Source organism: Dunckerocampus dactyliophorus, chromosome 1 (assembly GCF_027744805.1).
Source record: "Dunckerocampus dactyliophorus isolate RoL2022-P2 chromosome 1, RoL_Ddac_1.1, whole genome shotgun sequence".
Taxonomy (NCBI): domain Eukaryota; kingdom Metazoa; phylum Chordata; class Actinopteri; order Syngnathiformes; family Syngnathidae; genus Dunckerocampus; species Dunckerocampus dactyliophorus.
The window spans coordinates 29,631,461-29,658,853 of NC_072819.1; the positions used below are offsets into that span (position 1 = coordinate 29,631,461).

Sequence of the window (27,393 nt, forward strand, 5' to 3'; positions counted from 1 at the left end):
TTGTTTGCACAAACGCAGCATCATGTGGCTACCAGACACTGGAAATACGGTTGTTGACTGTCTGTGGGTTGTAAATTGTTAGCAAAAGTAACTCTTGTTCAAACTAGATGGGACCTGGAATGTCGTCATAAGCAGGGGAGCTAATTTACACCACATTATAGCAGTAAAAAGGACCACATACATTCATTTCACAATGGAGTAATAAAGTAGGTTGTTGTACAGTGTGACCACAAAGTCTCTTTACAATTCAAAAAATGTATTACGAAAGCAACTGATTTGTTCTATGTGCTCAGTGGTTTTCAACGTTTTTAATTAGTTTTTTTCAGGTTAATGAAATAGGTCCTGTTACATAAAAGGGATGGCCCAATTCCCTGGCCACCTGGTTCACTTATATCAGTGGGGTTATGTGTATCGAACAAAGACAGATGGATAGCTACTTTATTCAACTCTAAGAGAAATTCACACGGGTCATCAGCACCCTGAAGCAAAAGATCAGTGATGCCATTGCCATCACTAATGAGGCAATGCTAAAGCAAATATGGCAAGAAATCGAGTACCGCCTTGATGTGCTTCATGCAGCTAATGGTGGCCATAAAGAAGTGTTAAATGAGGCAAAAAAATAAAACATTTCTTGAATACTTACTCCTCATTTTGTAATCATTTCCGCAGGTTTGACTATTCATTTGCTTTTGTAGCAAATTTGTTCAACTGTAAAGCGACTTTATGGACACCCTGTAGTTTGTCTATGCCAGGGGGATCCAAACTTTGTCCACCGAGGGCCGAATACTAAAAAGTCAAAGGATGCAGAGGCCATTTTGATATACAGGCGTCCCTCGCTACGTCGCATTCTCTCACTCTATGCCGGTTTTTCAAATATTAATTAATTAATAAAAGATCACTCTTCCGTGGTTGACTATGGCCCATTATTGGTCAAAAATATTGAAATACAACTCAAACTGATGAGACATGACATGACATAACATTACCGGCACAATCAATGGAGTCAGCCATGGTTAGTCCGACATGACATAATGAAAATAAGTTTTCCTCCTATGCTTTCTTAAGTTTAGAATAAATAAACTGGAGGCTTACTGGCTCGCTAGTATGTTATGCAGCCGTGGTTATCTGTGTCCCTGCAGTGATCACGTAGCCTGCGCATTAGCAATGTGGTGTAAACAAATAATAATAGAGTGTAAAGGTGACTATGAGGGTGTTATTTCATGTCTGCATGGCTGTAATAATGGCAAAAGCATATTTAAAAACTCATAAACATGTCTTCTATGCTCTAACTATGAAACTATTCAATTTATTAATATTGAATCCTACTTCACGGAAATTCACTTACAGCGTCTGGAACCAATAAACCATGACAGAGTGAGGGGCGAATGTACTGTAGATACAGTATATTTTAGCCTAAAAAAGGCATAGTAATCCCCAGTTAATTGGTTCCACACCCGACAGTGATAACTGAGTTTCCATGAAGTAGGATTCCTTATCGATAAATAGAATATTTTCATAGAGCATAGAAAACCTGTTTATGATCTTCTAAATTTTAAAGGTTTTCAACATTAGAGCCCTCTAGACATGCAATAACACCCCTAAAGTCACCTTTACACTCGCATTACCCAATATAGTAGAGATATGTGTGAATAAGCCATTTAAGTCATGAATAAGACTCATGCTTGTGTGTGTTGCAATGTTCCCTTGAGGAGAGCGAGTGGCACACAGGAATGGCGTCAGGGTTTCAGAGTTAGGTTTCAGCTTGCCATGGGTTACAGCCACAACTGTAGCCCATTTTTTTTATTCAGGATTGTTATTAGGGATTATTATGCCTGTTGTGAGATAATTCAAACCTGCAATAAAAGGCTTTTATTCCAGCAATCAAGCCTGGCGTGTGTGTCTCACAGAACATTACAGTAACATTACTGACACCTTGTGAACAGTGTAGATCCTACGTATCATTCACAGTGTCTTTGAATGTGTCTTCTGAATGCCTTACACTGTATACAGTATGTATTTTAGCTCAATTAGCCATTTTTATACTTGAAAATGCTTAATTTTGCCAAGAAATATGTAAAATTTGCCTAAGTATGCATATTTTTGACTAATAATAGGCCGTATTTAACCATGAAACAGCATGATTCATTCATTTTTATATTTTTGAAAAATTGTGATAGAGTGAAGCTTCCAAATTCGAACCGCGAAGTGGCGAGGGACTACCGTATATATATTTAAAGACAAAACTTTGTGTCACCTTTGTGTTACAGGTGACAATTTTTTTGTATTATTACATTTTCACTTATTATGACTTTTTTTTCTTCCATTTTGCTGTTTCGTTTCTTTTAGTTTTTTTTGTTCACATTTAGACTTATTTACATTAACGTACCTCGCGGCAACAAAAACCAAAGCCGCGGGCCACACTTAGGACACCCTGGTCCATGCACAAACTGATTTAAGCTTTGACGGTCTTGACCATTTTGTGTTTTTTACAATTTTGCATGTGAAGGCTGAAATACGCTGTCAATAATCGGAAACATCACATAAAAAAGAAACTGAGGATATAACGTGAGACATAAATCACATCATATCATACCCAACCCAGATACTATGCAAATATGCCCCCTAGAGGTGACATCATAATAATCTGACATTTAGAATAAAATATATCTATGCTTTTATGCCATGTCGTGGAATCATTGCCACATTTTCTCCATAAGATTGTCTTTTAATCTCCTTGCAGAAAAGTGACTGGACTAAGAAAAGAAATAGCTCGACTGTCCCGATTGTGCTCAAATCCAATGAGCAGAGGCACTGCTATTAGGCAAGATCGCAACAATTGTCTCTAAGCAGTCTTCGACATAAAGAGGATATGCCTTGTTGTTGTTGTTGTTATTGTTTGAAATGGATCAGTTCCAAAGCCCCTACAGATGTTGACGTGGCTGTATCTTAAGACAGTAAAAGAAGAACCCCCCTGCAGTTAAAACAAGTACATTGAAAACAGACTCCTGTTTGTCAATCACTTCTGGATGAATCTGAAATCCAGTTGCCTTTTCAAATTTCTATTAACAAGTAATGGTTTATTGTGCATAAAACCAAAGCTTGCATTCGGTCATCTTTCCCTGCATAGCTCACTTGACTCTAGACAATGCACTCTTGTTCATGTCTGTGGTGTGTTGTTGCACTACACAAGCAACGGGTCATCATGCTCGGCCATCACTTCAAACACGTATGCCAAAAATACTCTTTCCCATTTGCATCACAACCTTTACTGCTTTGTTTGGAAGAGGCCGTAATAACTCTTCCAGGTGGATATCGACCGCCTGGTGAGAGATTTTGATTTAAAACCCAAACGAAAGAAGCACAGCCTGCATCTAATGATGTTAAAATGAGCTAATATAAATGCAGAGCAAAACATGCAAATATTAAATGGAAAAACTAGCAGATAGGACTTCTTTGAACAGGATGTGAGGGAAGAATAAAGTCCTCTTTAGTAGGAGGTGATATGAGGCTATCAAACGCAAATGCACTTCTTTCAGGATTCTGATTTGAAAACTGAAGACAGCTTCAATTTTAAGCATACTTAGTGATTAACATTGGTCGAGAAATATCATCATCTCCCTTTTAGGAATTCTTGTGCAATGATGTGTTTCAGGTAAAAATATAAAAAATTGTTCAGTGTAACGTGGAATATAAAAGTCTGTTAGATTGTGCTGCTGCGGAGTTCATTAGAATTGTATTCTTACCCCAGAACCTATCTATTATGTTATCTTTACCAAACACAAAACTATGTCCTCCACATAAGTTATGGTATTCATACACTCCAAAGCAATACAGCAACCCAATTGTAAAATAGAAGCTATGTAATGCAGACTTGCAACCTAATTAAGCGACTTTACACATCAGCTGTGAAAAACAGACGTACTGTAGATGTATCAGTGTCTTTACCTGCCACAGCTGCAAAGACTCACAGTGATTGTTTCGCTAGTTGCTCTCACGAATCACTTCATCCCAGCGTAAACTCTGCCAAGGCTAACGTAATCATGACAAAAGTCCCTAAAATGGCGGCTGTCATAGTTGCTGCAGACTGCATTGGCTTAGTCCTTTTGTTTCCCACTGCCCCTTCTGCAGACACCACATACCGGCCAAGACCACCAGTAACCCATTGTGGCACCTGCAAGCAAAGGATAGGAAAGCAATCAACGGCCGAGCAGATTATACTGAATACACATTTTTTAAATAACTAGACTAAAAACAAGGTTTAATGGTGCAGCAGGACGTACACAGGAATAATCCAAGTTATAACATGTACTACAGGGACAGTTTGGATTTAGAGAAGAAATTGTACGATAGTCGCATCAGCAGTGTAGTGCATCAACGGTAACTTTTCCCCTACTTCATCCCGTGAACCGAGTTCTGGTCAGTTTTTGGTGTTGAAGAAAGTAGTTCCGGCTAGTTGGCTGGGATCACAAATGTAAAGTGTTCAAAGGATTAATACATATGCATCACAAAACCGTTTTCCACAAAAAAGTCAGACCTCACAATTGCTCAGCACTATTTTCTCTCCCTTTGTATCACTGCTCGCTGCTGCCTGTCAACTGTTGCGCACCTTTCCATCACCTGTATCAAAGTGTTTACATGCTCGGATGGCGGCCGCTGCGACGTGAGAGAGCTAAAGTGAGAGTTAAATATATTGTGACAAAAGAAAATGTCTAAAAAATGGTGCGGACTTGTAATTACCCGGGCTGTTACAACAAGAATGTGTCTGATTTGCCCTATATAGTCCATCGCTTTCCTGTCACGGACATTGCTATTAGGCAACTTTGGCTTCTTGCCATATTGGCTGTAAAGTGGGAACCAAAGTGGCAAAGCTAAAACAGCTTTGTGTGTGTAGTGCACACTTCATTAAGGATGATTACATTCCTACGTGCTCAGGACAGAGGAAGTTTTGTGTTCCAGCACCCCAGGTAAGAACTAGCTACTATCTAATTAAGTGGTTCTTAACCAGGGTTCGATCGAACCCCAGGGGTTCGGTGAGTCAGTCCCAGGGATATATATATACACACACACACAGACACACACATATATATACACATATATATATATATACACACACTCATACCCTATATACATATACATACATATATATACACAGTATATATATATATATATATATATATATATACACAGTATATATATATATATATATATATATATATACAGTATATATATATATATATATACACACACACACATATATACACATATAGATACAGTACATATAAATTATATATATACAGTACACACACACACACATTATATACATATATATACATACACACATATACATATATATATATATATATATATACACACACACACACACACACACACACACACACACACACACATATACAGTCAAACTTGTCTATAGCGGCCACTAGAGGGAGTCTGCAAAAGTGGCCGCTATAGACAGGTGGCCTCTATAGACAGGTTGGCATCCAGTTTGAATGTTGACCAGTAGAGAAAAAAAAAGAAAAAAAAGGGGGAAAAAAATAATAATAATGTTGACCAGTAGAGGGCACTGCGGACTGCGGATAAAAGTTGTACAGCACTACTAGGCTTGTTATTATCATGGTTCATGGTTTTAATCCTGAACATGCATATGAGTCAAACAGTAGCACATCACACAGCACAATTCATAATTTTGCATGTCCAAAAAGGAGTAGGAAGAAGCAAAGCTTATTTAATCCTACCCCTCATCAGTTTCACATCAGTTGCAATACATTTATTCACCTCTTGTTCTTCCAAGTGTACTTTGTAGGTCTACATGACAATGTAGTGCAATCATAGCCAACGTTTTTACTTACTAAAAGGAAGCTAGAGGCTTAATAATAACTGAGAATATATCCACAACCCACAGAATAAAGCCATTAAAGTGCATCGGCGACGTGAGTCTCTCCTTCCCCACAACAAGCGGCATTACAGTATTGACCAGTGCACACCAGGAAATAAACGGTGTCACTTGTTACAGGCATTGGCTGGACAGCTATGTAGTGGGGCTTGTTTAAACTTTGCCTTGTGGGCAAGCAGGAAGGAGAGACAATGCTGAGAGATGTGTGTGTGTTCTGAGCTGCTGTCTGGTGGCCGCGTTCAATAAATAAAGTTGGCAGAAGCAACAGGAGAAGTTTCCTTCTTTGCTTCGGAGCTGAATAACACTGACAAGTTAACAGACTAGTAGCGAACGGAAAAGAAGACGGCTTTTTTTGTGTCGAATACAGAAGATGAGGACTTTGATGGATTTGTGGATGAGGATTGATGAAAAATAACGTGAGTACATTCTAAAATACTTCAATTAAGTACAACCGAACTCAGTTTTGGACCCGCTGCCGCATGCATGCTAGCGTATGTTTTTTTTTTTATTGTGGAGTCGCTGGGAGCACGTCCTGTTCCCAGCCTAATTTGCGGTAATGTTTTGGTGCAAATGCTCTTAAAGTTACATGTTTGACCAGGAAATAGCAAGCTCAAAAGAAGACGGCTTTTTTATGTGGAACAACTGACAGTTTGTGTGGATCTTGTGAATGATTGTGACTGAGCTAGGACTCGGTAATTAAAGTCTACACACGACAGCTTCATTGATTGAAAAACGAAACTTTTTCGTGCATGAAGCTTCTACTTGAGTCGGTAATTTGGCCGCTATATGCAGTCAGATATTGAGCAAGGGAGACAAAATGGGTGGCCGCTGGCCGCGTTGGACAGGTGACTGCACAGGGTCTATAACATGTGGCTGCTATAGGCAGGTGGCCGTTCTATAAAGGTGGCCGCTAAGACAGGTTTGACTATATATACACACACACACATATATATATATATATATATATATATATATATATATATATATACATACAGTGTGTGTATATACATATATATACACACACACATTATATATATATATATATATATATATATATATATATATATACACACACACACATATATATACACACACACACACACACACATACAGAGGAAATTGCTCTATGACTAACCGTCATACTGAGTTGCGAGAAGAAAGGCGGCTAACATGTTAGATAATGACAACAATTCAACAAACGGAATGACTGGAAGGTTGAGATACAGAATGTAACACCGCACTGCATACTGCTGGTAAGTAAGAAACTACCACCGAGAACATCTGAACACCTGAGTGAATAAAAAAGATGGCTGATGACATTTCCACTACATTATAGTCCATTAGTCCATTAACAAACCCTTTACTTAATGTCGAGAAAAATCACCATACAGTATCAGACCCCACATTTCATGTAGAACAGATCATCTAATAAAGCATGACCATTAAATATAGATAAATACTGTTTATCCAGTCTTTTAATTAACGTTTTGCACTCATGATAGGGCACCGCATTTGTTGTGAGAGGTCACATTACAGCATCAAGTCGTGGACCAAATTCACACATAAGAACCAGAAAAACACCAGCACTCTGTTCCCTGTTGAGTTTAATAAACTAGATCATAATCCATATAAAAAATAAATAATTTCATACTTATGTTTTGTGTATTATTAATTTTACACACCACTTTAACACATTGTTGGTAACAAATTCATTTAAAATTCTGAGGAACAACTTGGGAGCCAAAATACATTTTAGTAAGCAGAGTCTTAACAACAGTTTCTCTGAAAATAGACGGAATTCCCATCACTAGTACACATGACATACTTCTTGGTCGTATTTCCTGGTCTAGTCTGAATAGTTTCACGCAGTCATGTCAGGCCTGCCCTGTTCTCATTGCAGGAGCAAGCATAGCTCGTTCCTGCCACTTGTAGCTCAGCAGTATTCTCTGTTTCTGCTCCACTTTGCGCGCTGTCCTGGCTTGATTCATTTTATTGTTATGTTTCTATGTCTCCTTTGTTAACATTTAAATAAAAAATATTTAGTTCCCTGCTTGCCTGCCTGTGATTTTTCCAGTCTGCTTCATCTCCAACGTTCTAACACCCAACTGTGATATTATTAGTTTCACATCCTGTTATCTGCTTATTAGGCCTGATGTAATGCTCATGGCTGTTCCATATAACAAGAGTTGGTTGTGAAAAGGAAATCCTTAAAAGTAAAGTTATTATTTTTAGGCATCCCAGCATTCATTTTCACATAAATCACCCACATAAGCCACATAACCAAAGAGGACTAATTAGCTGACCTTCAGGGCCTATGGCTTTAGTACAGCCCGATATCCGTCAGGTTGATTTTGATGATGACATCGGTGACAGCATCAAACACAAACTGCACATTCTGGGTGTCTGTGGCACAAGTGAAGTGGGTGTAGATCTCCTTGTTGGCCTTTTGTTTATTCAGGTCTTCAAACTGGCCCTGGATGTACAGCGCTGCCTCCTCATACAAGTTCTCACCTTTACCAAAACAAAAAAAAAGAATTTTTGCACAAGTTGTTGGTGGATCCTTACAGTGTGGAGCAGCAAAAACACTATCAGCAGGTTTCGGCTGGACTCCTGCCAGATGAAGAGGAGGACACCGAGAGCACACCGAAAGAGAGAGAGAGAGAGAGACCGACGTGTGTGACAAATGAATTATGACGCTGTTCAATTCTGACACGGAAGAGGAAGACTTTTGTGGTTTTAGTTCCCAAGAGGCGATGAATGGCTTTTCCGGTAGGTTACTGTTATCTATGTTACAATGTAGGTCACTATTCGGCACTGTTTAACTAGCCATGTACTGTTCTGCACTGTTTAAATAGCCGTGTTGTACCACTGTTTGGAAAAAGAAAAACATTTATTTTTATTATAAGTCTAAAAATCTTAAATAGAAAAATAAGGCTGACCGATTATTTCCCTGTCTGCCACCACTGGATGTTTGCATGAATCACCAACTTCACACAGATCATTAAAAAACGTCCTAAAATATATGTTCTGTTAGTGGTTCTTTTACTTTTGTGATCAAAAACAAAATTTGAATCTCAATTTTGAGGCTGTTCTGTAAATAGTTTTCAAATAAATAATAAATATAATAAATATATGCTATAATAATAAATATAGTAACTTCTGATCAATCCATGTCAATTTCAGACTTAAAATAATGTACTGATTTAAGCCCCCACCAATTTCCGGTTAAATCACGCCCACTTCTGGTTTATTTCCCGCCCACTCTGAGTAATAATAAGACGGGTGAACAGATACAGATACAGACACAGATACAGACACAGATAGTGGTGTACTCGCTCTTCCCTAGCAGCTGTGTTACACTGCAGTTTGTTTTGCTGTCTCGATCATGTAATATCAACATGATCAATAGGAGGAACTTCACACCCATCGAATGTCAGGCACATACAGAAATTAAATAACAGAGATTTAATATTTGGATCTTATAACAAACCTTCATGTGCAAGAGACAGACATCTCAGTGATGTTTAAGAACATATTCATATTATTCAACACTCAAAGTCAGGACTTTGTCAGCTGTGAAATGAATGGATGTTTGCCATCATAATATCATTATAGTTAAACCTGCAGCTGCTTTTTGTCTTACCGTTGTACTCTGGATAGCAGATTTTAAGTGGGCTCCTGACAATCTTCTCCTCAAACAGATCCTTCTTGTTGAGGAAGAGGATGATGGAGGTGCTTGTAAACCACTTGTTGTTGCATATGGAGTCAAACAGCTTCATGCTCTCATGCATGCGGTTCTGAGGAGAGAGCGAGAGAGAGAGACAAAGACACAGTGAATTGTTTCTTACATATCAGTTGTACATACATACAAAAAGAAGGAAGACACTCTGTTCACGAAACGAGACGATACACGAGATTGGGTCTGTGAAAATGAAACAAAACGAGATTTTAACCATAATTTTAAGAAAAGTACAATGAAAAAATCTAAAAAATAAATGACAATATATTGCAATCTCCTAATTTAATTTGTACGACATTACACTCATCTGCACTCTGCGTGTATGCTACCGGCCCAGCCTCCACCCACTGAGACAAAGAAACTGTATGACTGACAAAAGGTGCTCACTCCGTTCATGCTGATGTTCTATGGAACAATCATGCTGAAAGGTGCTGAAATCAATGCAAAGAGTGAACCTGTTTGGAGGCGAGAGACGAGGAAAACAGACACGGATGCACATGCCAATATATTGAGGCCGGCAAAATTATCGAGTTTATTTTCATTTATTGTGTGAGTAATTCATTATTTATTATTGTCCCAGGCCTTGTGCCCATGAGACCTTTTTTTATTCAACAAGAAATCTTGTCATGTTTTAATATCGCGAGATCTTGCGACAGCCCTACATGGAAGAAAAACTAACAACAAACCATCTCCTCATCCTCAGCCAAGACCAGATCATAGTCATTGAGAGCCACACAGAAAATGATGGCTGTGACTTCCTCGAAGCAATGAATCCACTTCTTCCTCTCTGAGCGTTGACCTCCAACGTCAAACATTCTGGACACACAGAAAGCAAAACTAAAAAGTTAAAAAATATATATATAGTAATCCCTCGCAATATGACGGTTCGATTATCACTCCCTCACTATATGACGTTTTCAGGAATTAATGAATGATTAATTAATGATTGGTGTTTCATGGTTGACTACAGCTATTAGTCTAAAATATGCATATTTAAGCAAAGTCTATGTATTCTTGGCCAAAATAAAGCATTTTCAAGCATAACAATTATGAAATAAAGAATAATACAAGGCCTGGGAACACGTACTATACAGTACAGGAAGTTATTGTTCAGTATCCTGGGCACTGATTGGCTCACCCTCATGCAACATCCACCCACATGTTGCGTCTCTCACATGTGATTGCTACATTGTTGTTAAACAGAGGAAAGTACCTTTGCTCTTGTGAATGAGTGATTTCTGAGAACTTTTATGTAAACTCCACTGGCTTCAATCTTGTTTATGACTAATTTCTGTCATATTTACTATTACAATACAGTACAGTACAGTATGTTTAGTATATTTGGTTATATGAGCGTAAAAGTGTATGGGGTGTTATTTCATTTCATGTGTTTCACTAAATGCAGTATCATTTATTGTCTTCAAGAGGTAGCGCTGACTTTATACAGTATTTCCCTGTGAGCTCTTTGGAGGCTCCAGACGCTCATGTTTATCTGTAAAAAGCAAATCTCAAAGCTGCCATAATCCAAGTTTGGTTATTTAAGAATATTCTTTTCCCATCTGTGGTCCAGTGTGCAGGTTTTACTAACTTGAAGTAGAGATCTTTGAAGGTGAAGTGAGTTTCCACAATTCCCGTGGTTTTGACACGTGTCCGCAGTACGTCCTGCTGGGTCGGGATGTAGTTGGGCTGACAGAGTCTGTCAAAGTCGTTCAGATAGCTGCAGCACAAAAAAAAAAATTCTGATTCGAATCGGAAATAACTCATTTATTTTATGGCTTGAGCGCTCTGCCTGTATTTGTAAAATGTCACATGCATTTGTTAACTGACAGAGGCTAAAAACATAAAGGCAATGAATGTACAAGCTGAACACTAACATAACACTTTGGTGTTACAACACAGTGTCTTCAGATAAATATTGTCTAAACGATTTAGTGTGCAGCAAAGTTTGGACAACCACTGTACACACAACTCCGAACTGAAATGTTATCATAGATGCTAGTGCTAAAACAACTTGAGAGGTGTCCAGACTGCTCCACCAGTATTATGCAACTGTATCAAGAGATGAACTGGCTGACTGGACAGTTGTGTATATTAAGGTTATATCACTACTGTTTTACTGTGTGCCAAATCATCAAATTCAATCACACCCTACAACACGTTAGATTGTCTGCAGAGACAACGGACTGGTTGCTAAATATGGGCTCATGTTTTGGTGGCTGATAAACACTGGCTCTTTATGAGTTCAGTAAAAACAGATAACCTCCTCTGGTACAGTGCATAGAGAGCCACGAGCCTCTGTTTTCAAAACAAAATGCATGTCCTTCACCCTGACTTCTTCCCCTTCTAACTGTTACAACAGAAAAAGTGACTTAATGCCTAATGGGTCTCACATTGCTTTGTTTTTACTTGCTCTGGAACTTTGGTCATTGTATACAGTGGAACTCAGAGGTTCAACACGTTTCAAGAAGCTTCTCAACTTGCGATGTACAGTAATTGACATTGAAAGACAGTAATCTCTTCCAATGTCAAGCTGTCACCATTATAAAACCTTTCTGAACTGTACATGCAATATTCAAGTAGCATAACATTCTCAACTGTCATATAAGTGTAAAAAGATGTTAACTGCGGTATAGTAAATATCAGAGCAAGAAACTGATGATGAGTGACGCGCTCGGAGTTGCCTCGCATTAAAAACTTCATGCCGCACTTTTTTTTTTACTATCCATCCATCCATTATTTTTAATTTATTCAAACATAAAAGGGACGCGCATGTGACAAATGTGAATAGGGAGTAGACTTCACAGTTTGTTCCTCTTTGATTATTGATGTTGATTTATAGACGCTGAAGAAGCCAGGAAAGAGACTTTATTATGTCGCATAAATTCGATGAGTCCTTGTGTAGTGGCATCACAAAATATATTTTTTTAAACGCACACATGGAGTTAATCCTTTTCATGCATTCTCACAAGACATGCAGAGGTTTCACAATAGATTTCGCAGCTTTGCTTGACGTCATGCAGCAAGGTGGTTTGATCTATGGATATTTGTTTGACATTAAATTGAAAAAAAAAAAAAAAAACAGCATGGGTTGACAGAAAAATTGGACTGGAAGGTAAGCTGCTTTAATGTCCATGATCTATTTGCTGAAATAAATCCCAATAATTCGAAATCATGAACCGTTTGGGCTAAGAAACTTGGGCTGTCAAATGATTAAAATTTGTAATCAGATTAATCACAGTTTTGTAATCATTAATCATGATTAACCACCACTGCAATTATGTTATGTTATGTTTTATTTTACTAAGAGAAAGATAAATGACAGAACATAACCATATTTATTTGTATGTATTAACAGCCCCAAATGAACTGACACTTGAAATCAAACTACAAGATAACACAAGTCTGAAAATCTAAACACTTTCTCTTTAATAGTTGCAGAATTTGAATCCAACTTTAACTGTATGCGGGGTTGCCTTCAAAGACACCACACCACATAATTTATTTAAGTTGAATTCACATATGTATTCACATATGAGTGTAATTTCTGTGATTTCCAAGCATTTTTGAATGCTGAGAAGAATATCCACTTATTGTTTTGTCTTTCCGTTCATTTCGACGCATATTAAAGATGTTGTTGTGATGTTCGGAGTTGGGAGTGCCCATAAATGCACCTACCACGAGTGTGATAAAACGGAGGAAGTGTTGTTCCGAGGATGGACAGAGAGACGTGTTTGTGAGTTGGGCATACATAAATGGTGTGGGAACCGCGCTGCTGTTGATGTGATGATGTCAGAATAAACTTATATACCAACCTATATACAGTGTCAGACTGTGTGGGAGCTCGACACTGTGCCTCTGTTTGCCATAATAGTGTGGCTTTGATGTGCATACGTTAATCCCGCAAAACATTTTTACACAATTAATTAAATATATTAGTTACTGCCGTTAACACGTTATTTTTGACAACCCTAGCCTAATGCTAAAAGTAATGCTCACCGCTGCATTTACACAATACATTTTTAAGAAATATTTCAATGGCTTCAGGTGCTGCTCTGCCTGCCTCTCTTCTTACTCAGGAATGCAATGAAGTGAGCAACAAGCTCACACAGCGACCTTTAAAAAACAAGACACATCTTGCCTCCTTTGGGCTCTGAGTGGAACACTACTCTTATTAAAGGGCGATGAGATGAAAGATAAAACTTTACAGCTACAGAGCACAGAACAAGACTAGCATTCAAGAAATGCATGTGGCTCCTTGTGCAATAAAGAAAGTATGAAACAAATTGATGGTTGAGATTAGCCAATACAACAGTCAGATGCATTTGTGTAATACTGACATATTTTGTGGTTGCTGTTTCATTTCAGCTTTCTGTGTCATGTGGCTAAAGCATAAGAGGTGAGAGTAGAGCTCAGCTGAAGCCAGTAAAAATCAGAGTGACTTCTCACTATGCAGCAGAGTCGTTGAGCTGATACTCTCGTGATCGGTCAAAGCAGGCTTGAACGCCGCTGTCGCCCCAGAGCCGCTGGATCACACCGCTGAGCTCTGCCGACATTGCACCTTCCTCAGCTGAACTGGCCAGCACAAAGAGCTGGCGGGCATCATCCTGGAAAGAAACCTTTCTGTCACATAGGGTTCTTGAAATTGACGTGTTAAGTATCTCAGTATTGTTATCTTACCGCGCGGGCCTCATCTCCAAACTCTATCTTTAAGCGTCCCATGGCCCGGATGATGGCCATGATGGACTGGATGGTGTTGCTGTAGACCACCACTTTGTACTGACTGCATTCCTCCTCTGAGTAGCCATCTTCGTGAATGATTCTAGCACATAAAAAACAAATCCCAACACGTTTTCAGAGGTCATTTAAATATTTAAAACTGTGACCGAATGCTTGCACTAATGTGGGACACGTTAGTGATCTGCAACATTTCCTGCAATGCTGTCAATAGAGCTGGAATTTGAGCTCCAGTGAGCATGCAGCATGTCTAATGTGGGAAACGGGAGAGTCTATTCATGTCTTGCCAGGCTATGACTGGCCTCTGTGGCCTTTGTTTCACATGTTGTGCAAAATGGGGGTTTTTTTGCTCTGCCCAAGTGTACCCGGGTGTATCAAAATGTGTCTCCCACTCTCATTTCCACATAGATAAACCTTGTTTGTGACCACTGACAACAGGGCTCAAAACAAAAATGGTATCAACTCTTCCATGCTTACTTCATCTGCTTGACTAGTGTGCTTTTCCCAGATTCTCCAGCACCTGTATAAAAGGGACAGAAAATAGATGAAGTCATAAAACATTATGGCCTCTGAACCTTCATGCGATGTGTACAATGTATGCATCAAACCTTCCGCTAAAGTGCTGAAATACACTGCAAAAACTGCACTTTAAAGGGGACCTACTATGCTTTTCTTCTTTTCTGACCTCTAAATGTTGTTACAATGTTGAATTCTCGTGTTAAACGATGCCAACACGTCAGATAAATGAGGTTTGCGCATTTGGAAGTGAGCCCTGAAAGCAGTTTTGGATGGCTCTGCAGGCTGTGTTTTACAGAGTTTTTTCTTAACACTGAGTTCCACTGACATCAAAGCAACCCAGACTTCCTTATATGGGCATGCCCAGTAGCCCCGCTCTGCTTCGCTCTGTTCACTGTGTTAGCACGTCAAGCAATGGCTCCCAGGAAATGTTTGTTCGGGTGTGCCTAAAGAGGCAAGCATCAGGCAGAAGTAGTTGGAGTTGCTGATTCCCGGCCAGCTAGAGAAAAATATGCTCATCTGCGGCACTTCACACGGGACTATTTTGTGAACATGGGCCAACACGAAGCTGGACTATCTGCCAAACTGTTGCTGAAGTCCGACGCCTTTCCAACGTTACTTGGTCGTGTTGAAGAGTCAGCAAGCTGCAAGTGACAATTTATCAGTGTTCTAACTGTGTTTATTTTGTGTAAGTAATCGTCAGCTGTCCGGAAGTCCTCGGGAGCACTTCGGAATGTGATCAATCACAGCGGAGTGGGCTCCCCAGGAGGCGTACCCGGAGGCGGGCCGGGGGTGGAGTAAATTACACAGACCGTTTGGGCGGGAGGCAAGAAACCCAAGGAAACACTAAGGAAGAAGTGCAAAGTCTGGAAGATCTAGAAAGCTTTCTGTGCGGGTTATCGTGTGTAGCTGCTCTATAGGAGTCCAGAACTCAATACAAACGCCCGAAAATTAGTATAATAGCTCCCCTTTAAGAAAGTAAAAATGTTCCATTTTAACAACAGTTTCTAATTATTTTCCAAAAAAGACAAATTATCTTGTCTAGCAATTTTCCCATGAGAAAAATAATCTAAAAAAGCATATCTAGCCAATTCTTCTGCAGATATTTTTTCTTACACCATTGGCAGAATTTTTAATTGAAATAAGAGAATTTTTTACATTTGAAAATAATGTGGGCTTGTTTCAAATATGGCTGTTTGTGCAATTTGTCATTTGAGTGAAGTGTGATTTGTTGTGCACAGTCACATTGTGCTAAGCAGTTGCACACTGTGGTGATGCTCTCTCTCTTTCTCTGGTGTACCAGTCAGCAATTTGGATGAATGAGCACATTGTCAAAATGATCTTATGTTGCACTAAGCAAACTTAAGGATCATAATATAAGGACAGAGAGAAACCACTCAAGCAAACAGTACCTTTCATTTTTTTTTATTTTTTACTACGACTCCACTGGAGAAGCAAAATTTGGCGGTTTACACAAATGATTTACACATCAGAAATGTTGCAACAATGGGTGGGAGATGCACTTCCCATAGAGGACTTTTACAGAATTTCATCAACATTCAGCCACACAGGATGCATCTGGCTGACCTAACATTATTCTTGCACTGGAGGGATTAAAAAAAAAATCCTAAAACACATCAGTTTGCTTTGACAAAATGCATATGTATAAACCTGTGCAGGATGTAATTGAATATCAGTGTCAGTAAAATAATAATAATAATATTCCTTATTTCTAATTCTCCAGGGATCAGAAGTCCTCTTTAATATACTTTCTCAGAGCATTGAATCGATCGACTATATAGGAAACTAGATATGCCCTATCTACTCGTGGGCGTGAACTGATGAAGCCTGCTCAGATAAGAGGCTGTCTTCTAAGGCAACCTGAACAGTCCAGTTGCGATCGATTCAATCCGTTGAGAATGTACTATAACGTAATGTAATCCAACTTACTGCAAAAAATCAATAGACATAAGGCTCCAACTATTATTGATTGACACCAACACTATTCTAAATTGTAATGATAACAGGGGTTTAATAAATAAAATATAAAAGTCATCTATGTGAACTACTATGTTACCAATAGCACATGCACCATACCATGAACTTCATTTACAACTCACTCATCTGTAGGCAGAGCATGTGAAGCCAAAAACTAAACTATTAAACTACTATTAAACTATTCTTTACTACTACAGGAAATAGTGTTTGTTTTTTAATATAGTGAACTGTATGATACAGAACAGAGTTGTGTTTTTTAATAAAATAAATAAATAAATAAATAAACATATATTGGGTCTACCACTTGACTTTTTTGTTCCATAATGCTCAGGATCTTTCAAAAAATGTAGAATGACTGTCTTACTGCGCCCAACCTCAGCAGCAATGGCACGCTGCAGGAGGCCTTGCTTATGCAGCTCAACAATCCGACCACGTTTAAAAAGAGAAAGCCTCTTAGCTTTAGCCATCAGCAGGGCATGACAGTGTGAATGCCTGACAGAAAATGCAAGTTTTGAGCAGATTTTAGCTTTTATAGCCTGTGGTCTTAAACTTTTGATCAGCTGATAAACAGCCTATTTCATTTTTTTTTGTTTTTCTTTAAATTTCAAGTTCCAAATGTTTTTTGTGTCACTCTCCCTTCTTGCTTTTGCATATTGTAGCTCTACTTAAAACCTCATTAAGATCCAAATGTGCAAAATGCAAATTCTAACAATTTTTCAACTGGTCTTAAGGTTTTGATCTTAAGTGTATATATAGTGGGGCTTTTGGAGTAATTTCACTAGTGTAAGTCTGTCTGACTTCCTCTTCCTGTCGGCCTGATTGGCATTTGCTATTTTTTAAATTGACCTATGGGGGCAGTTATGATTGAGGCCAATGAAACCTGCCTAGCAACAAATGGCTGGACAATGTGTGTTATGTGGCTGGGAAAAACAATCAGGGGCCTTACTTATAAAGCTTGCGTACGCAGAAAATGGGGCCGAAACGTTGCGTACGCCGTTTTCCACACCAACTATGGTACCTATAAAAACACAATTTGATGTGAGAATGTGTGCACCGCTACGCCATCTTTGTAGTTGGCCTACTCATCTTTTGGAGACATGGCAAAAAGGCAACGCACATTTTAAGTGGTGAATTGAAATCACATGCAATGGAAGCCTAAAAAGATTTATCCACCATTGCATGAAAACATCACGCCATATTGACTTAGAACACTTGTGGAAAGTGCTGTTATTTGACATCACACTGATGAATATCATTTGACATTTATCATAAACACCATTATGCACAAGCGTATAGTATTCGGACTGAAAGATATAAGAAAAAAACAATGCAGCGCTTCAATACATCATAATTTTATTTTATAATCATGATGATATAATGTGTTCGATCAATATTAATTACAGCAAACATCAGGTTGTCATTTAAGTTTACAGAGCTAATATGTCCTTAGTGCTCCATTTCACAATGTATTTTTGTTGCATATGTCAAGTATGTCATCAATAGCAACATTTATTTACATTTATTTATGGTGTTAATGTCATCATTAAGTTAAATATTTTTAAACTATCTGTCTGGAATTACAGCAATTAATTTTCAACATAACTTCATCCCCGTTTTGAGTCTTTGCCTCCACCTTTAAATTAAACAGATTTTGCTAAGCTTATGTTCATCAAAAATGTGGTATCAGTTAGAAAAAATGTAGAAACATGCTCACAAAAAATGGAAATGTGTACCTTGATATCCGACCACTTCTTTTTTTTTTTTTTAGCTTTACCACAGAGTGCCCCGTTCCACTGACGCGCAGACTCGCTCATCTTCCTCTTGTTATGCCACTGCTGTGTCCTCCAAATAATATGTTCTTATGGGCCTCCAGATCTCCGACTAAAATTTCCACCTCAGTTTCGGTGAAGTTCCGTTTCTTTATTTTCGGCTTCTCAGCAACCACGATTCGGGTGCGAAACAGTCATTGACAGCAGGCTTTTCACTTGTCCAAGTTGTAGAAAGAATAAATAACAATTTTACTTTTTGTTGATCATTTGGAATCAGAGATGGCTTATATGACTGGCAAAAGTCTCTAGATTATGCTTTCATTGAGTTGTACCATCTAATTACGCCAGAAATGTCAGACTGTCCTTTGACAGAAGTACTGTCATATGCAAACAATAATGTAGAAATTAGGGGTGGGGGTCACAAGATCTCGTGAGATTAAAACATGAGATTTCTTGTTCAGAAAAAAATGTCTTGTGGGCACTAGGCCTGGGATGACAATAAATGAATTGATTAATCACACAATAAGTGAAAATGAACTTGATAATTTAGCTGGCCTCAATATATTGCCATGTGCATGCGTGTCTGTTTTCTTTGTCTCTTGTATCCAAACAGGCAGGACGAGGACTCACTCTGTGCATTGGTTTCAGCACTTTGGCACGTTTGTTTCATAGAGCAACGGCATGAACAGAGTGAGCACTTTTCTCAGTCATACCATCTCTTTGTCACAGTGGGTGGAGGGGAGCCCAGAAGCACACACACAGAGTGCAGTGCAGAAATGTATAACGTAGTAGAAATGAAATTAGTAGATTGCCATATATTGTGATATATTTTTTTATATTTTTCTGTTGTACTTTTCTTAAAAGTAATGTTAAAGTCTTGTCTCGTCTCGTTCTTGTAGACCCGATCTCGGGTATAGTCTCGTCTCATAAAACTGAGTGCCTTGTGACACACCTATTAGAATTTATATTTTATTTTGAAAACACAAACTGGCTATAATAACATCAGCAGTCATGGGGCCTTGTTAGGAAGAATTAATATAGTGTATGGCTCCCATGAGCTTGAGGCCCGCATGCATTGAGACATTGCAGGTCGGCAATGACTCAAACAACTTATTGATGAAATCATCTGGAATGGCAGAGACAAGAAAGCAGTCTTACATTACTCTCAGATTCTTTGGTTTCATCTTCCAAGCCTCCTCACTCATCTAACCTTAGATATGCTCAATAATGTTCAAAGTTCATATTGTAAATACCACATCTTTATGTATGTACATTCTAGGTGTCTTATTCAGTAAAAATCTGTAAAATTCAATTCTGTTTTTTCAGGTGGTCTGTCATAAATTCTAACACTTAGCATGCAGTAATGCAAAGCATACTCTTGATCCAGAAGATAAAAATTATATTTTGAAAACACAACCATGCCACAATAACATCAGAATATAAAGTTAAGGTGCCATGATAATTAACATGAGCCTGGAGGACTGCATCCATATATCAGCAATGACTCAGACAATCAGACAATTTATTGATTAAATCATCTGGAATGGCAAAGAAAACAGTCTTGCAGGACCCTCAGAGCTCATCAAGATTCATTGATTTCATCTTCCAAGCATCCTTACCACAGGCATGCGCAATTATGCTCATGCCTGGTGACTGGTCTGGCCAATCTTGGAGCACCTTGACCTTCTTCGCTTTCAGGAACTTTAATGTAGAGGCTGAAATATGAGAAGGAGTGCCAGCCTGCTGAATATTTTGCCATCTCTTGAGATTTGGAATGTAATGCAAGACAGCAAACAAAAAAAAGTGTAAGACCCACAGCTTGCAGAAAGGATGGACATTGGAAAAGTGGCAGAAGGTTGATTTTCTGATGAATCATCCAATGAACTACATCCCAATCGCCACAAATCTTGCAGGAGACCTACTGGAACCAAAACAGTCGAGTTTGGTGGAGAGACAATCGTGGTTTGGGGTTACGACCAATATGGAGCTCATGGAGCTGTGCAAGAGATCTGCAGAGCGGATGGCAACATCAACAGCCTGACTTCTCATACTTCAGCTCCCACATCAAAGTTCCTGAGAGCGAAGAAGGTCAAGATGCCCCAGGATTGGCCAACCCAATCACCAGGCATGAGCGTTATTGAGAATGTCTGGGGTAAGATGAAGGAGGATACTTGGAAGATAAAGCCAAAGAATCTTGATGTTGGTGTTTTCCAAATAAAATATCATTTATATCTTCTGGATCTGTAGTATGCTTTGCTAAAAGTGTTATTAATTTATGACAGACAACCTAAAAAACTGAATTGAATTTTACAGGTTTTTACTGAAGTAAGACATCCAGAATGTACATAAATAAAGGATGTGGGATTTACAATACGAACTATGAACTTTAAAACATTGAACATCAAAGACTATGTGTACGTCCTTGTTTACTTCCCAGACGACCTCCTTGACATGTTCATCAAGCAAAAAGACAGCAAAAAAGCGACAGACAACACAGTGAAACACACAAAAAAACACCCAGAAAATATTACTTTTCTGCAGAAAAAGCTTGTCTGAAAAAGGTGGCTTCTCTAACCCTCTCCCTCACACAGACTCAAGCTGCTTTGTACCAAGTTCCGCACCCACTCTGCTTTCTATTAAAGCCTCGTCTTCCTAGAGCTGCTGTGATGCAGTCCCTATGATTACCATAATGACCCGTATATCACGAGGAAGTGCGGAGTTTTGCTTCAGAAACCATTACAATAATTGTGACAGTTCAAGACTTAGGAAATTTAAAAATAGCATTGCATATCCTATTGCCGAAAAGGAAAAATCTGATTAATGGGTCGCAGTTTGCCCATGTCTGACTTAGGTCGTAAGCAATTTGAGGTTGGATTGTCATTATACTAAAATACAAGAGCCCAGTTGTGACTGAATAGAGCTAAATCGGCAAGGAGTAAACTTTGAAGTAACTGTTTTGCTGTACTATATCCTACAGATCAAAGGTCAAGAAAAAGCACAGCAAACATGCAAGATAAAATGTGAAACAGCAAACCACCTTCCATGTGGTAAACATATTTCCTTGATCATGAAGTCATGAAGAACCAACAGGCAACTAAGCATGAAACCCCTAAGATGTTCAACTTGATTATCATGCTGTAGAGATTACCATCAGAATTTACGATAAATCTACTGTGTTTAAGAGTAGAGTGGTAGAGTGTTTAAGAGAGAAAGCATGGTTTCACTTCATGGTAACTACCGAGAATGTATGACTCATGTAATATGTACACTCAGCGTCATGCATGTGAATGTCATAATCGTATAGACACTAGTAAAATGTTCCCATCTAGTCAAATTACAGGAGGCCATGTTACAGAGGTTGTCCTCCAGAACGTTGACGTAAGCTGGGTCTGTTGTCACTGAATACGTATAAAGCAACACGAAGCACAACTACAAATGTTTTTGGAATGTACACAGAGAATATCAACCAAGCTACATTACCTACCTATCTAAGCTTATCATCCTTCTTATTTACGCCTGCTTGCCTGCTTATTTACCCATCAATCTTGTTTAGCCTTTGTTTAGCCGGCATAACTAACACCGTTATTGTTTTCTAGTAACGGGTAATCTAATTAATTACTATTTCAAACATTACAATGCCGTGAAGCGTTATTATGCAGTGATTTCGAACAGCTGTTATTAGACATGGCTCGCTCAGCCAGGCACAGGACAGGAGCTGCAAATAAAAGGTGTTTTTTTCTGATTGCCCTTTGACTTTGTGATTCACTTTGCCTTTTCCGAGTTGGGTGGAAAATTAGTTATCACCTGCTCGATGGTTCTCTGGTTGCCAGTAAGTTTAGCTGGTTGTTTTACCTCCTCATTCGGAGGGAAACGTGCTATGTGGTTTCTCATGTTTGTCGTGTTCCCAAAATATTTTAAACTTGCATGAAAAAGCTTGCATATTGCCTGGCTCTTGTCTAGCAAATTTTTAACTTCAAGTAGGTGAAAGCCAAAGTGCTTCCAGACGCTCGCTTTAAATCCAGCGGTTTTAAGTACACCACCATAAATTGTCCGGGCTGCAGTTCCGCTTTCCATCTTTCAATTTTTTTTGTTCCGTCAACATTGATTATTAACATTAATGAATCGATTAATAATGTCCACATCACGATGCATCTAAGAATCAATGAGTTCCCCCATCCCTACTCATCACACAGCAATTTAAAAGTCAAAAGGTGTTAATTTTAACATTTTCCCATAATACATTTTGTCTGAGCTAAGCATTTCATTCGAGGACAATGGATGGATGGCTGGATGGTGCTGCATTGTTGCCTCTGTCCGCCAGAGGGAGCCAGAGTACTCGTATTCGTACTTTTATTTTATATTTCCGAACTACCTTTTGAGTGTTAAGTTGCCGTGTGATGAGTTTAGTGTTGTTTGTATGATGACACCGTGAGTCAGATTGTTACTTTGAGTAATGACCTCCTGCGATTTCCAATGGGTTGACTAGCTCGTCATGGGTTCACTGATAGCTTGTGATTGGCTCCACCCAAAGAAAGAGCTACCGTTTCCTCACTGACTCGGGAGCGGCACATTATTTAAACGATTAGTAGTAGTTCTGAAGTAAAGGAGATGTCACAAGGTTAGAACTTAGCCATAAATTAGCCACACCGCTGTATAAGCCGGAGGGTTCAAAGTTTAAGAAAAAAGTAGCAGCTTATACACTGGAAAGTACAATAAGTTACGGTAAGGATTTTCTCTGTAATTCTTGACGGAGGTCTCACTCATCACTCTGCACTGTGTGTGTGAGCGCGCCACTCCTGCCCCGGGCTCCTGCCCCGCCAACATCCATACATGAAGGAGGAGACAGGAGGGGCGCAGTGGAAGCCTCGCTCAGTCGTCAACAAGCATGAAGGAGGAACGGGTCCCAAAAGGAAAAAGCAGTGGCTCACTAATTTTGCGGTGACTGTCAAGTGCGGAAGCACTAAAGTCTTTTTCACCAGCTTAAAACTTGGCACAAACTCCAGTACGAGGGTGTGAAGGTGCGGGCTGAAACAACCCCACAAAACTTGCTTCTTTTTCCTCTTGCGTTCCTCATGAAAGGAAAAGTCCAAAGTGGTATGCTATTACTAAAGCGGTGTTCTATCACATTGCTAAAGATACGGTCCCCATTGCAATGCTGGAAAAAAAACTGCTGAAAACAATGGACTTGTGATGTCCAGCCAGCTTCATAGTTACAATTATTTAACACGACAAGCTTTAAAATGTACACAAATGTAAAAAAGAGTCAGACAGACAGTTGCTAAGCCTGATGCAGTTGACATGTTGGTGTTCTGGCACAAAATCTTTAAAGAAATAAGGACATGCTTATGTCTTGTAAAAATGTTTACCTAAAAAAATAATACTGTTCAAAGTAAAGTACTTTTGAGTTGCTGCTGGGTTTTTGTAAAGGTTTGTTATAAAGAAGACTGAGATTATATTTGATTTCTTCTATTTTATTTCGAAAAGCGAATGAACTATTTTATTTTGGCGGCTATTTTCTATAACATTTTTTACATTTTAATAAAACAACTTTGCACGCATATTTGGCTTTGACTTTGTCTAAACTCACTTTGTGAAAAAAATATCGAGATATATATATATCGTATATCGATATTCAAACTAAATATATACCGGTCCTAGGCAATGTTTTTTCTCCACGAGCGTGGTGATGTATGAATTAAGTGGATTTATTGTGCTGCTTTTGTGTTGTTTTTTTCGTGACACTCCAAAGCCAAAGTGAGTCCACGCTTTTTTGATTTCACTTATGCTGGCGCATCTTTCAGTTTAACTTCACCATTTTCTGATCAAATGCAGCGCAGAAACCTAAGATGAGGCTGCCGCAAGCATCTCCTCTCGGCTTAGTCCGCAAGCCCAGCCTAAGGTCTGGGTGCACTAAGTGTGTGCACTGAGTTGGATCCTGGTGCCTGCCAGGTTTTGTTTGTCACCATGTTGGCAATAACATAATGTTGTAGAAACATTTATTAGACATCATGACTTTATACAGCCCGTGCAATGTCTTTCATGCAAGTGTGACATCATTATTCTTGCTAATCAAACAATATAATACAGTGGAATTTCGATTAGCGTCATTAGTTCGTTCCAGAGGGTCACACTCTAACCAAAACAGATGTTAGCTGAATCAATTTTTCCCATAAGAAATCATGGAAATCCAATTAATCCGTTCCACAATGCCAACAATGTTAACATAAAACACATCTTTACAGGTTTACAATTATAGTTTTACATGCAGAAAACAATTTAAAATGCAGATTGATGAACGAAAGGGATAAATGAACATTTAAGGTTACTTTTACTTTCATTGAAGACTGTGATGGTTGATCTTGCTGCCACATTGTGTCTTTGGGAACGTCTTCAATTCATTTATCCCTTTCATTCGTCATTTATATGCATTTAGAATTGTAAGACTATAATTGTAAAACAATAAAATTGTGTTTTGTGTTTGAACACAAAACACAATTAACAAGACATTTGTAGCGGCCCCTATGGGATGTGCTCAAAATGCTTTGAAAGGCATGCTGGCCTACATTTAATACAGACATCCTCAAAGTTTTAAGTTAATAATTAGACAAATGATCAATGACTTATGGGCAATTAGTTGCGAAGTCCCGCCTCTGCCTCTGCAAAAACGTTTTGCTTGATGGCCTAAAGATGGCCTTGATGGTTCTCAGTTATTTTCTGTCATGGGGGACAGAAAATAACCCCCCCCAATCAAATTGCATGCTGACTACGACAAATTCATAAATGTTGGTAGGTCTGCACTAATATTGAAAGTCCTCCCTGCCTCTCATGCCTCCCCTGACAGTTCACCGCGCCTGCCCCACTATTTGTGAAGCACTGGCCTAAAGGTGCGGACCAAATTTTGTGACGATTCAGCTAAACACCCTAAAATTACAGTGGTTGTTTCGTAGAACATAGTGAGCTGTGTGTGAAATTTCAAGTCAGTGTGATTGATGGGGTCAAACTTTCATTTTTATTCGCTTTCATCAGACATCAGATTTCAGACATCAGACAGAAGTTCACAAAAACTGACACGGCAGCCTCTTGTAATAACACATGGAACCGTGAAGAGGTCACTTCTAGTTTATTTGGAAAGCTGGTTCTGTTTGGAGTAAATGCTGCCAAATGCACAGTGGGTGAATAACTGGGGCATCCAACCCACTTCAGCATGTCTGTGCTCCTCACGTATAACTGAATGTATCCTACCATGATACACTGGCTTTATATTAATGCTGCATAAACATAAAAAAACAGTCCTGATTCACCTCTGCATTGCATGATGGCCGCCAGGGTGAGCTGGTTCTGCTGCCCTGGGCGATGAGGCACATTGGCTTCCATTTATTAGCTTGCGTGAGAAGCAATCACATTAATTGACTGTTCTTTTGACTTGTCTTTATTACGTGTATTACGTGTATTAACGTATTGTCCTGTGAGCCAACGTGCCATTTTTGGACTTGATGGAATATTATCTTTCTATTGAATTTAGAGTAATGAGATCGAGAGTTTGAATCTCAGTTGGAACATTTTGTCTGCATGTTCTCCAAGTGGTTGCAAGGGTTTTCTGCTTCCTGCCCATCCCAAAACATGCATGTTATGTTATTTGTAGACTCTAAATTGCACATACAGTAGGTGTGAATGTGAGTGGGAATGGTTGTTGGTATGTGTCCTGTGACGGTGTACCCCACCTCTCGCCCAAAGTCAGCTGGGACTGGCTCCAGCTCACCCGGAACCACAATGAGGACAAGCGGTATAGAAAATGGATGGATCGATAGTCAAAGTTTGAAGGTGAAAAAATCTTTAACCAACTTCACCGCTTGAAAAACAAGGTCTAAAGGCTTCCTCCCACATTTCAAAAATATGCATGTTATTCTACTTTTTATTTCAACAGTGAATGTGAGTGGGAATAGTTGTTTGTCTATACGTATGTGCCCTGCGATTGGCTGGTGACCAGTCCAGTGTGAGTGAACCCCCTCGCCTGAAGTCACCTGGGATAGGCTCCAGTTCAACCCTAATGAGGACAAGCGTTATAGAAGATGGATGGATTAATCCAAAAGCTGTCAGGTGGGAGACCGGGTGATCTGCGGCCGTGTGTTTATATTAGTATATAAACGTATAACTGAAGGTTTGATTTAAAGTATTGCACCTCTCACTGTCAAAATCTCGTCGACATATGACACAGGGAAGAAGTGGTGCGTTCAATTGCCGAATGGTGAACGATTCTTACCGAGCAAAAGCAGCTTCACTTCTCTCAAGGACTTCTCTAGATCTTCTCGAAGGTTTTTATCGATCATCTTGCTCCTCTCCACTGCAGCTTTGTCCTCGGCGCTGATTGTGCAGCCCATGGTGGCTCTCAAAAAACTTTTTATAAAATGTAGTATGCGTTCCTTTTTAGCAGCTCATAAGTGGCAAGAGAGAAGCTGGAGGGGTGAGGAGAGTCCAGAAAGGCGTTGGCGATCACGCCTGTCCTACTAAAAGCTTCAGATGTTCAGGAAAAACGTGACTGGGTGGGTGTTTTTAAATTGTTCTGAAGCACTTTATCAGCGGTTTTAGGGGTTCAACGTTCTGTACATCAACGTCAAAGGAAATTGACTGCCACAGTACAAAATTTTCAAAGAAAGTGGCCGTTAAAAAAAGTATTTTCGCCGAGACACCACAGCTCCTGCTGCTGTCTGCCTGTTGATCCAGATGCT

The 27,393-nt window shown here is 39.1% G+C and overlaps 1 protein-coding gene across 1 annotated transcript; it reads right to left on the reverse strand.

Annotated features, from left to right (window-relative positions):
• Positions 1-75: 75 nt before the first annotated feature.
• On the reverse strand, positions 76-27,393 carry gnai3 (guanine nucleotide binding protein (G protein), alpha inhibiting activity polypeptide 3). The gene is made up of 9 exons (XM_054769804.1): positions 26,928-27,393; positions 14,862-14,904; positions 14,328-14,469; positions 14,097-14,254; positions 11,239-11,367; positions 10,337-10,466; positions 9,555-9,708; positions 8,215-8,422; positions 76-4,171 (listed from the first exon to the last, which is right to left on the reverse strand). The coding sequence occupies exons 1-8, from the start codon at positions 27,043-27,045 to the stop codon at positions 8,232-8,234; spliced, it is 1,065 nt and encodes a 354-aa protein (XP_054625779.1). The 5' UTR covers positions 27,046-27,393; the 3' UTR covers positions 76-4,171; positions 8,215-8,231.